Consider the following 20,516-nt stretch of genomic DNA (forward strand, 5'->3'; position numbering starts at 1 on the left):
AGAGCCCTGGAAACTGCCGCTGTAGGAGTGGCCGGCGTGGGATTATCTCCCCTCCGGCAGAAAAACATTGAGGTGGATCCAGGCCTGAGCTTGCCTCTCTGGGTGGGCGGTCAGAGCTCGTTGCTCGAAATTGTTGGAGCCTGCCAAACAGAGCCGACTTTCGATCACTTTCCCGCGTCTGTTCACACGACATTCTTTCCTCTTACCCGCCGATCGCCGCCTCATAACGAACACCTCTAGCGATGGCCTCCATGTTCGAGCAGCCAAGAAACGGGACACTGTTCCTGGGCGGACAGAAGATCTCCGGTTCAGATATTCGGGACCAAAATGGTTAGTTGCAAGAGCCTCACGATAAAGATGTCACCTTTGCTAACCAAGAATACAGTTCTGGCTACACAAGCCATTGCGAATGTGGTCAAGAGCTCCTTTGGCCCCAGTGGTCTGGACAAGATGATGGTGGATGATATCGGAGTGCGTTGCTTTCACTCCTGGCTCATTGATTGCGCCGAGCACCCCTCCTAACAGGACACAGGATGTGACGGTGACGAACGACGGCGCGACCATCCTCAGTCTGCTCGACGTCGAGCACCCCGCAGGGAAGATACTGGTTGACCTTGCGCAACAGCAGGACAAGGAGGTTGGCGACGGGACAACATCGGTTGTTTTGATTGCCGCAGAGCTGCTCAGGAGGGGAAACGAGCTGATGAAGAACCGGATACACCCGACGACCATCATTACGGGCTACCGTCTGGCGCTCCGCGAAGCGGTCAAGTACATGAACGAACATGTCAGCATTAAGGTGGAGCATCTGGGACGGGAATCGCTCTTGAACATCGCCAAAACATCCATGTCCAGTAAGATTATCGGCTCCGATTCGGATTTCTTTGCGAATATGGTCGTCGACGCGATGCAGGCTGTCAAGACAACAAATAACAAAAACGAGGTCAAATACCCCGTGAAGGCTGTCAACATCCTCAAGGCTCACGGCAAGGGAGCCCTTGAATCAATACTGGTTAAGGGCTACGCGCTGAACTGCACTGTGGCTTCCCAGGCCATGAAGACACGGATACAAGATGCCAAGATTGCCTGCTTGGATATGAATCTCCAAAAGGAAAGGATGAAGCTGGGTGTTCAGATTACCGTAGACGACCCGGATCAGCTTGAGCAGATTAGGGCGCGGGAGTCCGGCATGATCATTGAGCGCGTGGAGATGATCCTCAAGGCCGGCGCGAACGTTGTTCTGACCACCAAGGGAATTGACGATCTCTGCCTGAAGCTGTTCGTCGAGAGGGGCGCCATGGCTGTTCGACGGTGCAAGAAGGAGGACCTGCGGCGTATTGCCAAGGCTACGGGCGCCACGTTGCTGAGCACACTTTCAGACCTCAACGGCGACGAGAAATTTGAGCCGTCATACCTCGGCCATGCTGAGGAGGTGGTGCAGGAGCGTATCTCGGATGACGAGTGCATCCTGATCAAGGGCACCAAGACGCATTCTTCGGCGTCGATTATCCTCCGGGGACCCAACGACTTCCAGCTCGACGAGATGGAGCGGTCGGTGCACGACAGCTTGTGCGCCGTCAAGAGGACCCTTGAAAGCGGCAGCATCGTGCCGGGTGGAGGTGCGGTCGAGACTGCCTTGCACATCTACCTGGAAGAGTTTGCGGGCACGGTCGGCTCACGCGAGCAGCTCGCCATCGGCGAGTTCGCTCAGTCATTACTAGTCATCCCCAAGACCCTTGCGGTCAATGCAGCCAAGGATGCATCCGAGCTAGTAGCCCAGCTGCGGTCAAGGCATGCGCTGTCTCAGCGCATCCAAGAGGGCGAAGCAAACGAGGACGAGAAGACGGTGGCGCGCAAAAAGGCCTACAAGAACTATGGCTTGGACCTGATGAAGGGCAAAGTGGTGGACGAAATCAAGGCCGGAGTGGTGGAGCCTAGCATCAGCAAGGTCCGGCAGCTGAAGAGCGCCGTGGAGGCATGCATCAGCATCATGCGCATTGATACCTTGATCAAGCTGGATCCGGAGCAGAAGCCGGAGGACGACGGGCACGATCACTAGATGGCAGAGTAGTAAGCAGCACAACAGAGAACCATGCTTCTGTCAAGGCCATCGGATAGATATCTGAGATGCCCATGCAACGCGGATGAGCAGTACATTAGGGGTCAGTGTTGGTTGTGTCGCAAACTTCATGATCTTTACATGTACCTGGAGTCGCATATCATCGGCTTAGCTTCCTCCGAGCGGAGTCAGCCGGCCAAGGAGCGGTTTCCACCCCCTGGGCGGAACCTACAGTCAAGTCAACCGTTCGGCCCAGAGCCAATGCGGCTTTGTGACGTAAAATCTGGTGTGCATGCGGCTCCCATCCTTGCATCTTGCCGGAGCAGATGTGGCATCTGACCTTCCACCTCGGGCTCCTGGCCAATGAGGCGTCTGGCAGACACTTTGTTGACTCTTTCTCCGCATCAATGCCTCGTTATCTCGAGCCTTGGTTCCTTCAAGTTCAGTCCCGTGGTTGGGATTCGGCTTGAGCGGTAGAATTGTTCTTGTGTGTTTTGTGAGATGCTGCCTTCTAATGACTAAGATACCCTGAAAGGTACCTAGGAGGTATCCCTAAATGCAGGCCTTATTAGCCAAGGATCGCAGCGAGGGGGAAGTGTCCACCTCGCCTCCATCGTCTTCTAAGGAATCCGCTTGCGCCCTTAGCTTTACAGGGAACTTGAACCCGAGGGGTTTCTACAGGACACTTTCGTTCTTTGTCTTATTGTATCTTGTCTCTGTCTCGTTTGTGTCCTAGATCAGAGGTTTTAGAGCCTCGTCTCACAAACCATTACCTGCCTTTCCACCTCAACACTATAACATAACCAACAGGAGGGGGAAGTGCCACAAAATAAAAGAAAACGGTCAAGATGGGCTCCACTATCCCTCAGGCTACGTCTTCCACTGCTTCCCTCCCGGATGCCTCCTCCCCAAACCTCATCCTCACCCATCCCACCTCCGCCGAACGAACCCGCACATGGAAGCTCACGCATGCCAAGTGGGCCGGCGCCCTCAACGAGGCTGACTACCTCGCGCGGGAGGCCTACATGATGACAGTGCCGCTCGCCAAAAACGGCGGCCTGACCCACTGGATCCTGACCATCGCCGGCCTGCCGCCCGATGAGCGTCCCGTGCTGTCTTCGTGCGAGACCCTCCGCAAACGGGGCATCCTCACGCGGGGAGGAGGGGATGGTGCAAGGGTCCAGGAGGGCATGGTGTACGGGATCGGAAGCGTCTTCACGGACCCGACGTACAGGGGCAAGGGCTACGCGAGCCGCATGATGAAGGAGCTAGGAGCGAAGCTACGGGATTGGCAGGTTCCGAGTGCGGCGGTGGCGGCAATGGACTCGGACGCTGCTGCTGGTGGTGGTGGTGAGGGCAACGGGGCGGCGGTGCCGCAGGGGAAGCGTGGCGGTTCTTCCCCGCCGCTGTTTTCGGTGCTGTATAGCGACATCGGCAAGCAATTCTATGCGAGGGCTGGTTGGGCGCCGTTTGCGAGCAGCCATGTTGCGTTCAAACCGGTTTCGGGAGCCGCCCAGAGGGACCAAGGCTCCAGTACTCAGCTGGCGAAACCGATCGGATACCATGAGCTCGCGGAGCTGTGCTGCCTTGATGAGAAGCTCATGCGGGCCGACTTGGTGCGGCGGCCGGCGGGGAAGACGCATGTGGCGCTGATCCCGGAGCTGGACCAGATGCTGTGGCATTTGATGAGGGAGGACTTTATCACCAAGTGCATCTTTGGGCGGACGCCGACTGTGAAGGGTGCTGTCGCCGGCGAGCCGGGGAAGAGGATCTGGGCGGTATGGACCAGGGGATATCATAATGGCTTGGAAACGTCAAAGGGGAACACGCTGCATGTGCTGAGGGTGGTGGTGGAAGACGAAAAGCGGCCAGAAGAAGAGCTGGTCGACGGGTTCAGGGCGGTTATGCAGATTGCGCAGACCGAGGCGGCCGAATGGAACACCGAGGAGGTGCAGATGTGGAATCCGACGCCCAAGGTCCGGGGCATCATCGAGCGGTGCGGTCTCGAATTTGAATACGTCGACCGCGATACGTCAAGCATTGCGAGTCTGAAGTGGTATGGCGATGAGCCGATCGAGGAGGTCGATTGGGTTGCCAATGAGAAGTACGCTTGGTGCTGAGAGGGTTGGATAGGATTGCATACGGCCTTCTGTGAAATTCAGGTGTTTACCCCTTCTTTGAAAGCATTCTGTCTTGATACTAGAGATTCTCGAAGATTGCATAGAACCCTGCACGTGTCCAGGACTCCAAGACGTTCCTACTGTCAGTATGCTTGCTTCACACCGCAAGGAAAACAGCAGCTGTGAAGGCGCTGCAGTATTGTTTTAGGTGGACCACGTCCTGCCTTCCCTATACTTTGCAATGGGAATAGCCTGCTGGCTGAGAGTTGTGGGAGTAAGTGAACTTCTGGACCGCGAGTAGCCGATTCTCTAATTGCTATGACAAGTGATAGGACTTCAGGTTATTTGAGATTTTGAGTTCGCAAAATGCCTTGTGTTAGAATCAGGGGTGGTTGGCCCGTTACAGTCTTGCAGCGGCCCAGCTCTGCCTGCATTGCTCACAACCAAAGTACGACAGAGAACGTCCATCACTCTGGAACCAGGACGTGGTACGAAGTGGGCTATGAAAATGGCTGGATGAGCCTGACCATGTTCGTCCCATCCCGGAGCTAGATGGAACGTAAGTTTCATCCGAGAATGGATGTAACTTACATTGTGTGTACCTACGGATATTCGTATGTATAAGCGTTCACCTGGAACTTCCCGAGCTGAAACAAACCAGCTCACAGCAGGGGCTGAATATCATAGCGCAGTGTTCCACTACTTCCGCGGCGGGAAAACGGCCGCAACGTTCAGGTCAATTTCAGGCTCAATCCTCCCATCCGCTTTGGTGTTTGACTAGGGCTTTTAAGCCGCCACCTCCAACTGCCTTACCTTACCCGGCTGCGTGTACTGTACAGTACACATAACGTTAGGCCGCAAGTACGAGCATAATGCTAACCTTAACCAAACATGAACAAGTTGAGGCATACCTTACTTCCTAGAGCCTTTTGGGTAACGTCTGCCAAGCCCTGACTTGGGTTGCATCATAACCTCGGACACGCCCGCGATTGCCACCCCGCGTTCGGAATGACATGCAGGCACGGGCAGTGCCGGGGCACTGGAATCCGGAATCTTGACCCCACTTATTTCAATGAACCTTCTCCCTGCAATTCCCAAGACGCCAACTTCCGGGTCATCTCCTTATTTCGTATGCGCAGTTGTCGACACACAACCGAAACTACATACCTGCAACCTGCTGGAACGACAAGCTGGTCCTGGGTAATACCTTGCGGCTTAGGTAGGACGCCATCAGCCTGTTCTCTGCTCTGTCTGATCTAGGCGCGTGTTGCTGGCGGAATTAGATTTTCGGTCGACTCGGCATTGGTTCGGCATTTCAAGCTCCCTCATCCGCGACCTGCGAGCTCTATACTAGCATGTGTGCTGCGCCCTAGAACGAACGACACACCTCCCTCCATTGTCCACCTATAGTGCCGAGAAGAAGTGAAAATTGTCTTCAACGACATTCGTCGCCTCTTGCCGGTATTGAGGAGAGAACCTGAGCCTGCGATGCCACGGCCGACTTCCAGGCTGTGGCATCCAATGCTGTAAGTCAAGCGAGCCTCCATGTATCTTTCCCCCAAGGTTCGATACAAAGTCTAAACTTTGAATAGGCGACCGAGAAGTGCCATGCGCCTGCACCCGTGTCTATTCCCTCCGGGGACAGTATTGCGACCGATACATAGCCGTGTGCGACGGCGCACCATGTGCACCGCATACAGATGCACAATGACTGGCCAGCCGGCGCCTTACAGCCCTCTGGCCATAGCGATCCGTCCAACGCTTCCAGGCTCGATTGTTAGAGGGCAGAGAGGGAGAAAGGCGTCATCGATCGCAGCGGCCGCGACCGAGAATAGTGTGTCTTCGGAAGGAATAGCATACTTCGAAGAAGGAAGCTAACATGACGTTGCAGCCAACACCGAGGATATTGGTCCCATACAAGAGTACGATAGGCGGGTCATGAATGGTGTGCTCCGAAACGATGAGCATCAGAGAGGTGGGCCGCATTTCGAGTCGATTGTCAGCTGGCGCGCTTGAAGAAATGGGGCTTGTTGAACTCACTTTCCGTCCGTTCGTTTTAGGCATCATTCAAAGCCTCCAGCATCTGCACGAAGAGCTCAAGCATTACTCTGCACCGCCCGTCGTCCATCCGACGCTAGAAGCTGTCAAACCGGCCAAGTCGCTCTTTTCATGGTTTGGCAGTAGCAGCAAAACGCCTATCCGGAAGATCCCAAGCAACCTCCCACGTGGGCTCTACCTGTACGGGGATGTCGGCAGTGGCAAGACAATGCTCATGGATCTGTTCTACGACACGCTTCCCCAATCGGTGCGGTCCAAGACAAGGATACACTTTCACAATTTCATGCAGGATGTACACCGGCGGCTGCACAAAAAGAAGCTGCAATATGGAAGCGATGTCGACTGCGTGCCGTTTGTGGCGGCCGAGATCGCAGAGCAGGGGAATGTCTTATGTTTTGATGAGTTCCAGTGTACCGATGTCGCTGACGCCATGATTCTGCGGCGACTGCTTGAATCACTAATGTCTCATGGTGTGGTGCTGGTGACAACCTCCAACAGGCACCCAGACGAGTTGTACAAAAACGGAATACAACGCGAGTCGTTTATCCCGGCCATCCAGTTGCTCAAAAGCCGCCTGCACGTCATCAATCTCGACTCGACAACCGACTACCGCAAGATTCCGCGTCCGCCGTCAGGCGTCTACCACACTCCCCTCGATGCCCATGCGGCCTCGCATGCCGAAAAGTGGTTCCGCTTTCTGGGCGACCCGGACAGCCCCGAGCCGCATCCGGAGACGCAGAGGGTGTGGGGCCGCGAGATTATTGTGCCGCGTGTCAGCGGCCGCTGCGCGTGGTTTACTTTTGACGAGCTCATTGGCAAGCCGACGAGCGCAGCGGACTACCTGGAACTCATGCGATCGTACGACGCCTTCATTGTGACCGAAGTCCCCGGCATGACGTACCGCCAGCGGGATCTGGCGCGGCGCTTCATCACCTTCATTGACGCCGTGTATGAGTCGCACGCTAAGTTGGTGTTGACAACTGCGGTGCCGTTGCAGGAGTTGTTCATTTCCAAGGCCGAGATCCGCGAGTCGCTCATGAAGGACGGGAAAAGCGGGGAGTTGGCGGATGACAATGCCGTGGAGGATGTCATGAGCCACATGATGGAGAATCTCGACCATAACGTGGAGCAACTGTCCAAGTCGAACCTTTTCACAGGTGATGAGGAAGCCTTTGCGTTTGCGCGCGCTCTCTCGCGTCTGAGCGAGATGGGCAGTAAGCAGTGGGTTGAACGTGGCATGGGTCTTGAGAGCCAGGGTGGCAAGCAGGAGAGGGACAGCTGGTCCAAGACCAGGAGCAAGCAGATGGAGGACAGCATGTAAAGAGGAGCTCATGATACCCACCATGTCCGGTTTCCCTAGCGTGTCATGCATCAGCACGAGCGAGGCGCAACACATATTTTGGGTAGGCATTGTCAGCTTTGAGCTTGGGAACAGCTGGATGCCAGCTTTTGAAGAACTCCTTGCCGTTTTCTTCTGATGTTCCCTTAGTTGCACAGGAGTTGGGACAAGATCCCGAGGGACTCTAATTCCAACCCCTGGTTCGGGCTATATGAGCATCCAGTGGCTTTACCCCAAACACTTTCCTATCATTTCACCCCCATTCCATCCTGTTTCCCCCCAGCCCCTTTCTCAGATCCACCCCTGGATCGATCAATAAATGCCCGGCACCAACAGCCACCTCACCCTCTTCTTATGCCCCTCCCACTGCTCGCCATACCTCTTCTGCATGTACTCATCCATAAACACAACCGAGTCAGTCGCAAAGTGCCACATCTGCCAAACGCCCATGACCAGCCCGAAGGCCAGCCCGCCTGCCGCAAGCGCGTAGCCCGTCCGCCAGAGGGCGTACCCACCGTAGTTGGGGTGCCGCACCCACCCCCACACGCCCGCGTCGCACACCTTGCCCTTGTTGGCCGGGTTTTCCTTGAAGCGCTTGCGCTGGATTTCAGGAAGTGTCTCGAGGGCGATGCCGAGGGTGAACAGTGCCGCGCCGGCGAGCATCGGTGCGGGTAAGGGTAGGCCAAGGGAAGTGGAGAAGCTGGAGAAGGGTGAAGTGGCGGACCAAAGAAAGAGCAGCGCGTTGAGGCTGTTGAAAGCGCCGTTGAAGATGCCCACGGCAGCGGATGCGCCCGGCCCCAGTTCCTCGCGGCCGATGGCCAGGAGCCAGAAGATTTGTTTGAGCGAGGCTGCGGCCGACATGGAGACCAGGACTAGGTTCGGAAGGGGCAGGGGCAGGGTGGTGCCAAAGAGGGTTGCGAGTGGAAGGGCTGAAGATGGGATTGCGGAGAGGTTGAGGCGTGTGAGCAGCGCGGTGCCCCATCCCCCCGGCCGAAGAAGTTGGTACTGGAGGAGGGGCTCGAGACCGCGGAGGCCGACGAAGGTGAGAACGCCGGCGACGTTGGTTTTGTAGGCCCCGCGTCTGATCAGGTCGCCTTTGCTTGGACCTGGACCCGGGGGTGGGTTGTCGTCCGTGGGGGAGGAGGTGGACATGGTGGGTATATAAGTATGCTTCACGTCCAGAAAGGGTTGGTTTTGTTTGCATAAAGGGGACGATACGAAGTACGCCGATCTACCACTGAATCAGGGACCCAATGTGGTATGTGTTCGTCTACATAGACACTAAATGGTGAATCTAACTCCTCTATCCGAAGAACATGGAAAAGGAGTCGAGCAAATTACCAATTCATGAGCTCATGACAGTCCACTGCATCTTGGACCTGAAGCTCGGACGGTGGCTGCACAAGGTCCACCTAACGTCCTAAAGCCGTTCCAGAACAAGCGGGGCTAGATGAGTTTAGGTGACAGCCGTCTGAAGCGGGCCAATTATGGACCCCTGTCCAGCTTATCGGTGCGCTGTCCCTGATTCCGAAACCACCGAGGCTGCCTATACAGGCACTGTTACACAGACGCCAACCTCCCCTAGACCAGCTGACGTATACCGAGCTGAGCTTAGGTTGTTATCTCCGCACGCTGCCCGTTCCCTCTCTTGCAACTTCGGCTCTTGTAACAAATCGTCCGTGATATACTCGGTACATCACTCCCCAACTATTGTCATTCTGTATCAGACACTGCGATGAAGATCTCCAACGCATCGCTGCTCACACTGCTGCTCCCCGCGGCCAGTGCCCGGTTTGTAGAGCCTGGCGAGTCAGATCGCGTGGTCCTGTACCCAAATGGCATCCCCAACGTCCCCAGGAGCACGCAAAAGTTTCACATCGAGCTTGGACCGGGCGAAACAAGATGGGTGACTGAAGACGAGAAGTGGGCGCTTCGCAGGGTGCGTCTCGCCAGACCAATCTCCTACTGTTGACAGGCGATTAGCTGATGTGCGTCTTCACCAGGAGGGCAAGCGATTCTTCGACATCACCGACAACTCCGACCTCGACACCATACGCGCTCGCAGCGGCTCAATCAAGAAATCTGTCTTTCCCGAGAAACCCACTCGGCAAGACGACGTGAAACCGCTGCTTAAGCAGCTGTCCAAGACCGAGCTCGAAGACCACCTCACAACCTTCAGCTCATTCCATACACGATACTACAAGGTAGGCCAGCTGGAATTCAAGCCTGCCAGAGATAACGCTGACTGGCATCAAACAGTCCGACTGGGGACGTCAGTCAAGCGAGTGGCTGCTAGCCCAAGTCCTGGACACCATCAAGACGGCTGGTGCCGAGGACCGCGTGCGTGCCGAGCACTTCAAGCATCCGTGGGGACAGCACAGCATCATCGCCACGATCCCGGGCAAGACCAACTCGACCGTGGTGGTCGGGGCGCACCAGGACTCGATCAACCTGTGGTTGCCGAGCGTGCTGCCTGCGCCAGGTGCTGATGATGACGGCAGCGGCACCGTGACCATCCTGGAGGCGTTCCGTGTCCTCCTGCAGTCCGAGGACATCGTCAAGGGGAAGCATGAGAACACGCTCGAGTTCCATTGGTACAGCGCCGAAGAAGGCGGTCTCCTCGGCAGCCAGGCCATCTTTCACGAGTACGCGAAGCAAGCCCGCGATGTCAAGGCCATGCTGCAGCAGGACATGACGGGCTTTGTGACGTTGACGCTTGAGGCGGGCCTGGCTGAGAGCGTAGGCGTCGTCGTCGATCATGTTGATCCCAACCTGACCGAGTTTATCAAGAAGGTGATTGTCGCGGTATGTTGGATCCCTCGACTCCTTCGTTTTGCTGCGCTGACTTGGCTGTATAGTATTGCGACATCCCTTACATCGAGACCAAATGTGGATACGCCTGCTCAGACCACGCCTCTGCGTCCAAGGCTGGGTATCCTTCGGCGTTCGTTATCGAGGCTCCCTTTGAGTACTCGGATAACCACATTCACAGCTCGGATGATGTGATTAAGTACCTGTCGTTCGACCACATGATCCAGCACGCCCGCTTGACGTTAGCTTTTGCGTATGAGTTGGCGTTTACCGATTTCCCGAAGCTAGAGAAGCAGCAGGGCAACGACATGGGTGATCTCTAGGAGCAGTTGGACAAGTAAATCGGCCGCTAGGAGTTAGGGAGTACGTGCATGTGATGCAACATGGTGCTTAGGGGCGGTTCTTGCGTTCTAGTCCAATAGTTTCTTCATGGGAGTAAATGCACGATCATTGTTTCTGGAACCCAGGCAACTGGGAATAGCTGAGTTGACAGGTCGTGGAAACAACTCTTGGCAGCAGGGCGGTGCAGGAGTCAGGACACGTACCTTGACAGAGCTTCAGTTGTGTGGTTGACAAGTTCACCATGCCGAGACCACTGACGTCACAGTCAAACGAAATCGCAGCTCAACACAACTAGTGCAAGACGAGCGACACAAGCAGCGTGTTGATTCGATGCGAGTCGATCTATATGCCAGTGCGATTCAACGGATTCGAATATTCTTTGATTTCTGGTTTCATCTTCATTTTGTTTCCACGACAGTTTTTCTACTATTTTAATTCCTCCAGCCACAACTGAATCCCGTCTGTTTCCCGCCACCACCAGGTTAGCCACCACGGCGACACAAGTCCAGCCCATTGTCTGACGTTCCCAAGTTTGTTGAAGTACGAAACGGAATTGCAATGTCGACATAACCCTTGGTCTATCATTCGCCTTTCCCTAGTCAGACTTTGGAAATCAATCATTCTTCCAGTGCCGTAGGTCTCTATATGCGGTATGGCGAGGCATCAACAGGCTCAACAGCCCAATGATCAAATCAGCGACCGTCTCATCCGGTTGTGCACCTCGAGCGAAAGTGTGTCATCGCTCCTTGCCAAGGATCCAGATCTGGCACCCGGCGATGCCTGGGAGAAACTTTACGGCGACCGCACTTTGAAGGCGGCTCAGGAGCGTAGGGATACTAACGGCACCATAGAAAGCATATCTGCTCCGCTGGATGAGCTGGAAAAGGCAACACTCTGTGGGAAATGGGGCCCTACGCAGCCGAGTGAGCTGTTCTTGAAGGTATGCCGGATACATCGTTGTGTCAGGGGCAGGATCTGCTAATACATTCCAGATATACCATGATGCTCTCTGTACACTCGAGGACGACCCTTTCCGAGGCATGGTCAGCCCCTCGTTGATGGGCAGCTGCGGAACGGTGCCCCTTACCGTGATTTCAGTGTACGCCCCCTTTTCGCTGTACTGGTTGTGGGCGCTGACTGACACAACGAAAGTATGCCTGACATCGTTCGACATATGTCCAATGTCATTGTTCGAGCCGAACGTGAGGTCTTTCTAGCGACAAACTACTGGCAGAACAGCACCGCCTCCAAATACATTACGAATGCCATCAGGGAGCTAGACCGCCGGGCCGGCTCCAGAGGGACAAAGGTTGTCCTTAAAATTCTGTATGACCGCGGTAGCCCGAGACAACTCATTGAGCCTCATTATATTGTCTCGGAAAGGGAGGCTACTGGCAAGAATGTTAACTTGCCTCACCCTAGCGAGATTCCGAATATCGACATGGAAGTGATGAACTTTCATACGCCGTTGTTGGGCACGTTCCATGCCAAATACATGGTGGTTGACCGGAAAATAGCCCTGTTGCAGAGCAACAATATCCAGGACAACGATAACCTGGAAATGCTGGTCCACTTGGAGGGACCCATTGTTGATTCGATCTACGATATGGCACTGATATCCTGGCACAAACCGATGGTACCGCCGTTGCCAAGCCATGATTGTCCAGCTACTCATGGCGGAGTCTGGCCGTCGGGCAAGGGAACCTTGGGCGCGGACCAGCCGGCCAGAGAACAACCCAGCGACAGGAATCAACAGCCGTCTCAACCTCTTCCGCCACATACCGCAGATGACCCACACTACGACGACGACATCGCGGGCGAAGTGGCCCGGATTCAGGCCTCACTCTCTCCGAAACCGGGAGAAACACACATGGAGGCCGTGACACGGCTGCTCAACCACACCATCAACGAGGGGTTTCCAGGCGACCCCAAAGCGCCCAAGGGGGAGCGGATGACGCCTTACATCACCCACCAAGCGGATACTCTCTACCCGATGGCGCTGGTCAACCGCGCCCCTTACGGCCCGCCCACGCACAGGTCGCTCTGGACGCCACAAAACGCCGCGTGGCTGTCGGCCTTGCGCAACGCTCAAAACAGCGTCCTCATCGTGTCCCCAACGCTCAACGCCAGTCCTCTTATTCCTGCGATCCGTGAGGCGTGTGAGCGTGGGGTGGATGTGTATTGTTATATCTGCCTGAGCTACAACGATGCGGTATGTACTGTCAATATAATCCAACCCCCGTCACAGCCCTGAGTTCCTCTCAACCAAACCCGCCAAAATCGTGTAGGTAGTTGCTAACCTTGAGCACCGCATTACATAACCACAGGGCGAACTCCTTCCCAAACAAGGCGGGCACAACGAAGGCGTCGCAGCGTCACTCCACGCCTCGCTTTCGTCCGACTCGGCGCGCAGCCGGCTGCACTACAAGTGGTACGTGGCCAAGGACCAGACGGTTCCCCTCGTGCAGTCGAAGCGGCTGCGGTCGAGCCACGTCAAGCTCATGATTGTCGACGGGCGTGTCGCGGTGCAGGGGAACGGCAACCAGGACACACAGAGCTGGTTCCACAGCCAGGAGGTTAACCTGTTGGTCGACAGTGAGGAGCTGTGTGCCGAGTGGATGAGCGCGCTTGAGAGGAACCAGAACACTGCGGTCTTTGGTGCGGTGGATAAGGAAGATGGGGTGTGGCGGGATGAGGAGGGGAGGGAGGCTGACGGTGCGGTTGGTGTTGATGTGGGCAGGTTTGCGTGGTTGAAGGGGGCTAAAGGGGCGGTGAAGAGGGTTAGAGGGACTGGTGGGTTTTGAGTTTTGAACTTTGAGGGAAGGGGGAAGGGATTATGGATAGGGCTCAGGTTGGACTAGATAAGATGGGGAATTGGATACTACTAGTACTTATGTGCTCTTATCAAATGGTGGACGATATAATGTTTTATGTACATGGAATTCCAGCTGGCCCATAGACTTCCTTAGCCAATTTAGAAGCAGTATTCCCCCCCAGCTAGGAGAGAAGTAGCCTCTTACTGCAGTGAGTCTAAACAATCTGACAAACGATACCGCCTCGTTGACCGCCATCAATTTCACATCTCTACTCAGAGAGCCTTCCATCCTATCCAGGCCCACTTCGGCTTGTCCAAGCTTCTCCAGGGGCGGATGGACATGGGTTCACCACCAGGCGGAGGCGGGCTGACTCCATCGGTGGCAAAGACGACGTACTGACCGATGACGAGGGCCATGAGGCCCTGTCTGGGGACATTGGGTCCAAGAGTCTGTCACGATAGGTCAGATCAAAGTGTCAATAATGGTGTTGCACTTCCAACCGCACGGGACCTCCCAACTGGCACGGCATGTACTTACACCGAACGAGTACGGCTGTACATCCTTTCCACACGTAAAAGTCAATGGACCCTTGACCGCTCCGCAAGGGCCGGACCCGGGATCCAGGGAAGTGAGGTTGAAATTGTACTCTCTGATCCAGACGCCCTCAAAGGTCCCGCAGAGCGGCTCGTCGACGGTCCACTTCCCCGCGCTGGTGAGGCAGCCGAGGTCCTGGTACGGATCGTTGTTGTACATCATGCGGATTTGGCCCTTGCCCTCGAACCATCTCTTGTCCTGGGCACTGGCGGTGGCTGCGAGGGCGACGGTGATGGTGGCGAGGAGGGATTTGAGGGACAGCATGGTTCAGGTTGCTGGGCTGACTGACACGGTGATTGCTGATGGAGTAAATGTACTCAATGACCAAGTGGTAATTGTAGTCGCGTTGGTGTGGGTGTGTATACTATGTATGAGCCGTAAGAAGAGTGAGAATGGCTAGATGCTTGGGACTTATATAGTGCAATTCGCTGCCGGCTTCACCACACTCGAGGGTTGTACTCGGTAGTATCATCGCTACCTGATTATCCTGGTTCCTCTGCTCGGTTCCCGTCTCCTCGGCCTCCCATGGTGTCTTGGCTTCAAGACCTCATTCCGTAGTTGCTCCGAGTATTCCAAGTTTGGACATATCATTTGGTGACTCGACGTTCAGTTTGTCCGACTCGCCGGGAACTTTCGATGCTTTGTGGTCATTAGTGCGTTCATAGTATTGTTCAGTGTTGGGCGATAGACTAAGGTACACTAAGCGCCCCAACTCCTTCCATCTTCAACAGCAGCCGAGGCCCGACCCAACGCACTTCCCCTGCATTTTGGTCCGTGGCCAATCAAATCTGAAGGGATGCGTACCGTAGTTGGAGGTACATGTAGATTGTAAACCGGGCGATTGAATGAATGAAACAGCAAAGTGATTCCTTGATTGCAGTCCTGGAAGTCTCAGCGTTGTACTTATGCAATCCTTTGGCCTGGTCCCAGCTCGTGGACGGGGGGGACTCGGAGTGTTAGTAGTGTCTTGGTAAGCTGTTACGCTGGGATCTTTAATCTGTTGGCCCTTTTCGATTGGAGATGGAGGCTATTACACTAGATGTCATCCTACATTGCCATTCCAACGGTCCCGTCCCGCCGCACTCCTACATGTAGTTACCTTACCTAGGTACCTAACATAAGGGGAGATGCGTGCTTGGTAAACCAATGGCCCTGGACTATAGAGGTTAAAGGTACCTTACCTCGCCAGTCTCATAGCCCCTACATCCATGTGATTCTACCTCGACTGGAACCCGCGATGTTCGAATAGGGGCCATTCTCCATAACCATCATTTTCCCAAGCTTATTAGCCCTCGGACCACAGGTAAACCAGTGTACGGAGGAGATCACCGTAATGGAAGGTAAGAAGCCATTGAGAATACAATCCACCAATCATGGAATTCGCAGTCTGTGAAGGATTCTTTAGGAGGGATGTTTGCCCCAGGTCGCCAAGGTGGCTCCTTGGGTACATTACCGGCAGATCTAAGTCCATCTCGCGCCACAACGCGTTTTGTGACAGTTCAGGGTTGCAGTAGGCCCAAGGGATGGATTCGGACGGATCGAAAGACGTGGAAACGCCAAAAGACTATCAGGTAGGACGCATAGTACTCCTAAGCGTCGTTTACCAAGCTGTCTAAACTTAAGGTAACCTACAGCATTGAACCATCAGATACTGCTGCATTGAGTCTCTGTAGCTTCGCCTGTCCTCAAACCATCTGGCGCCTGTTGAGCAGAGAAATCATATGATCATTCGGATCTGATCCTTATCAGGGGTGAGTGTTAGCAAAAGCTCTCAGCTCAGCGGCTATCCCCTGAACTAGATGGGTTTTTAGGAGTATTTCTCTCGAACGGAATTGTATTCCTTACTCAAGCGAGAACAGTAGCGTAGTATACAATCAAGGGCAGCAGGTAGTTGTGAAATATCCATACATGAAGAGCTCTGACGCTTCCTGTCGCTAAGCTGGCGACTGACGTGAATCCCCTGGACCCCGCCCCCGGGCTGTCGACCGCCTACCCCTAACGGAATCAAGCCGGAAAAGGAGCGAGGGACGCTCATTCCGAGGTTTTGTCTTTGTCTATATTTTCGTATTCTACCGTGGCACTAAACAAAGCAATCTCACAAAGCCGGACAAACCACACTACTTATGGTACTCAACGACACCCCTTATCCACTCAAACAAAGACAACCGCAGCGGCCGCGGCCAGCAGCATCCCCGCAAGCGGTACACCAGCCAACCTGCCCGCTCCACTGGCAGGCGCGGCAGTCGTGCTCGTGGCAGCGGCACCCGTTTGGGTCACGGTGGCCGCCGTCGTCTGCCCCAAGCCATCACCACCACCTCCACCAGTCACACTGCTAGTAGTAGTAGTAGTAGTAGTAGTCGTCACGGTCTGATTCAGGACAGCACTCGTTGTGACAGTAGCAGTAGCAGTAGCAGTAGTGGTGCTGGCGCTGTAGCTTGCAGAGCCGTCGTCCTCTCTCTGGGCAATCACGCCACCAAAGACCCCCTGCAGCGGGGAGGTGGCGTTGCCTGCGTTGGCCAGCAGGCTTCTGTACGCCGCGAGCGACCGCCGCTGGCCGCTTGGGTTGATGACGGCCACCATGCCGTTCTTGCAGTGCTGCCCGTTGTTCTGCGAGCAGTAGATGGGCAGCGGGTGGGTGTTGGTGACGGTCACGCGGAAGACGAGGGGCTAGGAGGTGCAAAAATGCTGTTAGACCTGAACGGGTGGTTTTGACATAGGGGACTGGAAGGAGGACGAAACTTACATTGGCGGTTGGCGGGTTGGTTCTTGCTGTAGGGAAGTTGAAGCCCGAGAAAAAGCCCCCTTCTTCAGCGGGTGTGCAGGCCTCGTCGAAGTTGCCTGCCACAACGCTGTGGTTCAAGGCGTAGAAACGGAATTCGATTACGTCGTCCTTGTGTGCCCTTATTTCGTTCGGTTCGAAGGTGAGGCCAACTTCACCAACTTTGACCGGAATGGTGATGGCCATGGCGTGCGCGGCGAAGCCGGCTAGAAGAAGGAGCTTGCTTAGTGCAGACATGCAGATTGATACGAGCGAGGGACTGCAAGAATGTGCAGTTTATCTTGGTATGGAAAACAGAGTGAGCTCGGCGTGCGGCTGGTAAGCAGCTATTACTATTTACTAGTATCTTCGCTTGCTTCGTCCACAGGCTCTGAGTTGCTTTGGGAGAATGTCCAGTTCCCTTCCGGGCAAGATCAGGGGCAATGTAGGTCTACTAGGATCGGAAATCCATCGTTTCCCTTTATACTTGGACCATTAAGCATGGAGGACAAGTAGGACATGGGACACTCGGGGAGTTACAATATCTGGTCTATTTTAAGCAAGCGCTTCAGGGACTAAGGGACGAGGTTGGCGCCACGCTGCAAGCATCTATGACGGATAGAAATCGTGGCGCTGAGTCAAAGGAAGTGACTTTAGAGGTGCGTGGTTCTCCCTGCAAGACAAAGGACAAAGGAGGATGGAGCTCCGCCCCTCAAGGCCAAATCTGATTGTTCTTAGCGTTCGTAGTCCATAACTTACACTCAATCCGACTCATGAGCAACTGGAATGCTAAGTTCGATGTTTCTCAAGCTCCGGTGCTCTCTAAGCCGCTGCTCTGAATCTACTCAACGGCATTGCTGGACCTGGACGGAGAACTGACTCTATGGATCGACCTTGAGCGGGTCTTAGATCACTGCTGCCAAGCCATGCCTGTCCAGTTGATCGGGTCAACTCAAAGTGATCAGGCTGTTCCTTGAGTTAAGTTCTTAGCCTGCATCCAAGGTTCCTGCCAATTCGTCTAAAACGGGTTGCAGACACAAGCAAAGCGATCCCAACGCAAGACGAGTCCTCTCTTTAAATGACGACTAGCGTCCGCCTGAAGAAGAAGGGAGACGTGGACGAGGTCAAGAAGGGATGAAGAACGGGAGTATGGGGCAAAAAAGGGGTAAAAGGGGGGGCAAAACACAGAAGAAATGCTGAAGTGCCTAGCAACCAGATGATCGTGAGAAACGCGAAGGATACTAATAATACCATGGCTTCAAGTAATAAGTCTCATCACGGCTTCTACCTCGTATACTAACTAAGTAGCTAGCCATATGCAGCTACAAGTGCATATACCTTACCTGAGTATGTAGGTGAGACTCGAGGGGCGGGAATGAAACTTGCACGCTCCCTCGTTCTCAAGTATTGCATCTCGTAATCCATAAAGAACCATACCGATAACCCATTGTTTATGTCGTCTATGAGCCCAGCCGTAAACCGCAAGCGTAGCAGTCGTGGGTAGGTCACCGGCCAGGATTCCGGGCCCGGGTATAGTCGCTCCAATCACTTACGTCAAGTTACGTCCCGTTTGGTGGAAAAATCAACCGCGATACTACGACGCTGCTCGCTTGCTCACGATTACCCGTGATGAGCCTAGGGATGTGCAGAGGGGCGGGGTCATTAGTAAAGTATTAGGAGTAGTAGTCAGGTAGCCATCAACAACACCATGAGTCCATGACTTCTGCCGATTCAAGTCGGGTATAAGATCAAGGGCAATGTTTGTCGCTGACTTTCAGATCATAACATCTAACCACCATATAACCATAACCATGAATTACCTAGCTCTAGCGGTGAGCGCCATGTTCGCGGCCATACCAGGAGTAGCCGCAAGTTGTTCACCACACTACTACTCGCTCAGCCGTACACCCTCATCGCCAATCTCACAACCTCATGTCCCTCAGTTTGTCAGCTACTCCTTTGAGCCGGCCTTCTGGGTCGAGTTCTTTGGCGAGCCAGACTCGCCCAGGAACCTCACCTTCACTCTCCTGAGCCACCTGTACCAGCGTGGGGCAAGGCCCATAATACGTGCCGGGGGCATTACCATGGACAGCATGGTCTTTGACGCCAATCAAAAAGAATCTGTCGTGCGGACTGAGAATGAGAAAGGTGGGATATACAGGACCACGATCGGACCAGCATTCTATGACGCGTGGAACAACTTCCCCCGCGGCACAACCTTCGTCTCGACGCTCAATTTCGGCAACAACTCGGTTGACATTGCTCGGGGGCTCGCGAATGCTTCGTACACATATCAGCGGGACAAGATCGTCTACTACGAACTGGGCAACGAGCCCACAAACTACCCAACCAGTCGCTGGAACCGCAGCACCCAGGCCTACGTTGCACAATGGCAAGACTTCACCCGGCAAATCGACCTCGCCACGAACGGCACCAGCCATGGGAAATGGTGGGCGTCCAGCGCCACGACCGACGTGACGGGCCTCCACGTCCGCCCCAGCGACCTCATACCCGCGGGGATCAACTCAACAGGCCAAGTCGGGCAGTACTCGATCCACTCGTACGCCTTCGCAACATGCGACCCGGCACGGGAGCGGCGGGCGACCATCAGCAACCTGCTCAACCACACGGACCTGGCGCGGTACGCCGACGACGAGATCTATCCCTCCGCCAAAGCCGCCATGGACTCGGGCGCCGAGTGGGTGATTGGGGAGTTCAACTCGATCGCGTGCAGCGGGAAACCCAACGTGTCGGACACCTTTGCGCAGGCGCTGTGGACCGCCGACGTCGAGCTGCTCTACGCCGTGCGCAACGCCACCAGCGTGCATCTCCACCAGGGCGCTACTTTGGTGTTTCAGTCCGACCAGCAGCTCAACACCCCCGGCGACGACGGCACCCCGGGCTTCAGCAGCTACTCGCTCCTGTACCCCATCGACTCGTCCAAGCGCGGGCCCGCACGTGTGTTGCCAGTCTTTGTGTCGCAGCTGCTGGTGACTGAGGCATTGCTGGAGGGTGGCTCGGAAAGGAAGAGGATCGCGGCGCTGCCGACCCCGCAGGGGCTGGCTCAGAGTGAATTCTCTGCGTATGCCATCTTTGGCGAAGGAGAAGAGTTGGAGAAGCTGGTCATTCTGAACATGAAGCCGTTCTATGCGGGACATGCAAGCCCACCGGGGGTGGTCTACCTTGATATTGGCAAGCACGACGGTGCAGCGGTCAAGCGGATGACTGCACCCTCGGTAGACGAGAAGGACGCAGCCAAGGTGACGTGGGCGGGACAGTCGTTTAGGGACGGATTTGCTGCCGGAGAGCTCCAGGTGGAGGAACTGGGAAGAAATGAGAAGGTATGGATCCGAGACAGTGAAGCAGTTCTCGTTACATTCAATAGGGCTGGCCTTCATTCCCTGAATGGGATGCAGGGAGCAAAAGGTCATTGATTTGCAAAAATATGGTACTTCCATTTACTAGTGCATTCCCACCCAAGTTCAAGTACCATTTTACGTGGGGAAACCGGTTCCGCTCAGACGGTCGCAAACGACTGTGTAGTCCACATTGCCAAGGCTTATACCATCGTACGTAGGGTTCTGGAACTAGAGTGTGGAAATGAAATTTTCATATTGCT

At 54.9% G+C, this 20,516-nt stretch overlaps 9 protein-coding genes across 9 annotated transcripts; 6 read left to right on the forward strand and 3 right to left on the reverse strand.

Moving 5' to 3' along the window:
* Positions 1-242: 242 nt before the first annotated feature.
* On the forward strand, positions 243-2,059 carry N656DRAFT_716680 (T-complex protein 1; the record flags this gene model as incomplete). Its single annotated transcript, XM_064812151.1, has 3 exons — positions 243-330; positions 386-471; positions 533-2,059. The coding sequence occupies 3 exons, from the start codon at positions 243-245 to the stop codon at positions 2,057-2,059; spliced, it is 1,701 nt and encodes a 566-aa protein (XP_064666610.1).
* Positions 2,060-2,907: 848 nt separating this feature from the next.
* On the forward strand, positions 2,908-4,179 carry N656DRAFT_716516 (uncharacterized protein; the record flags this gene model as incomplete). The annotated part of the gene is made up of 2 exons (XM_064812137.1): positions 2,908-3,354; positions 3,445-4,179. The coding sequence occupies 2 exons, from the start codon at positions 2,908-2,910 to the stop codon at positions 4,177-4,179; spliced, it is 1,182 nt and encodes a 393-aa protein (XP_064666611.1).
* Positions 4,180-5,347: 1,168 nt separating this feature from the next.
* On the forward strand, positions 5,348-7,723 carry N656DRAFT_353473 (uncharacterized protein). Its single transcript, XM_064809342.1, has 4 exons — positions 5,348-5,705; positions 5,772-6,013; positions 6,071-6,154; positions 6,240-7,723. The coding sequence occupies exons 1-4, from the start codon at positions 5,668-5,670 to the stop codon at positions 7,556-7,558; spliced, it is 1,683 nt and encodes a 560-aa protein (XP_064666612.1). The 5' UTR covers positions 5,348-5,667; the 3' UTR covers positions 7,559-7,723.
* On the reverse strand, positions 7,654-8,983 carry N656DRAFT_783332 (uncharacterized protein). Its single transcript, XM_064815932.1, has one exon. It carries the CDS (start codon positions 8,726-8,728, stop codon positions 7,889-7,891), a length of 840 nt encoding a protein of 279 aa, XP_064666613.1. The 5' UTR covers positions 8,729-8,983; the 3' UTR covers positions 7,654-7,888.
* Positions 8,984-9,311: 328 nt separating this feature from the next.
* Positions 9,312-10,710, forward strand: N656DRAFT_771228 (Zn-dependent exopeptidase; the record flags this gene model as incomplete). The annotated part of the gene is made up of 4 exons (XM_064813839.1): positions 9,312-9,515; positions 9,580-9,780; positions 9,836-10,381; positions 10,435-10,710. The coding sequence occupies 4 exons, from the start codon at positions 9,312-9,314 to the stop codon at positions 10,708-10,710; spliced, it is 1,227 nt and encodes a 408-aa protein (XP_064666614.1).
* A 671-nt stretch (positions 10,711-11,381) lies between these two features.
* Positions 11,382-13,533, forward strand: N656DRAFT_771229 (IQ calmodulin-binding motif protein; the record flags this gene model as incomplete). The annotated part of the gene is made up of 4 exons (XM_064813840.1): positions 11,382-11,669; positions 11,722-11,828; positions 11,882-12,941; positions 13,057-13,533. The coding sequence occupies 4 exons, from the start codon at positions 11,382-11,384 to the stop codon at positions 13,531-13,533; spliced, it is 1,932 nt and encodes a 643-aa protein (XP_064666615.1).
* A 284-nt stretch (positions 13,534-13,817) lies between these two features.
* N656DRAFT_771230 (uncharacterized protein) lies at positions 13,818-14,403 on the reverse strand (the record flags this gene model as incomplete). The annotated part of the gene is made up of 2 exons (XM_064813841.1): positions 13,818-13,994; positions 14,083-14,403. The coding sequence occupies 2 exons, from the start codon at positions 14,401-14,403 to the stop codon at positions 13,818-13,820; spliced, it is 498 nt and encodes a 165-aa protein (XP_064666616.1).
* A 1,887-nt stretch (positions 14,404-16,290) lies between these two features.
* On the reverse strand, positions 16,291-17,155 carry N656DRAFT_716784 (uncharacterized protein; the record flags this gene model as incomplete). The annotated part of the gene is made up of 3 exons (XM_064812158.1): positions 16,291-16,431; positions 16,468-16,806; positions 16,883-17,155. The coding sequence occupies 3 exons, from the start codon at positions 17,153-17,155 to the stop codon at positions 16,291-16,293; spliced, it is 753 nt and encodes a 250-aa protein (XP_064666617.1).
* Positions 17,156-18,599: 1,444 nt separating this feature from the next.
* Positions 18,600-20,489, forward strand: N656DRAFT_783336 (glycoside hydrolase family 79 protein). Its single transcript, XM_064815933.1, has one exon. It carries the CDS (start codon positions 18,709-18,711, stop codon positions 20,329-20,331), a length of 1,623 nt encoding a protein of 540 aa, XP_064666618.1. The 5' UTR covers positions 18,600-18,708; the 3' UTR covers positions 20,332-20,489.
* Positions 20,490-20,516: the final 27 nt, after the last annotated feature.

Source organism: Canariomyces notabilis (genome assembly GCF_033297395.1).
Source record: "Canariomyces notabilis strain CBS 508.74 unplaced genomic scaffold N656scaffold_27, whole genome shotgun sequence".
Lineage (NCBI taxonomy): Eukaryota > Fungi > Ascomycota > Sordariomycetes > Sordariales > Chaetomiaceae > Canariomyces > Canariomyces notabilis.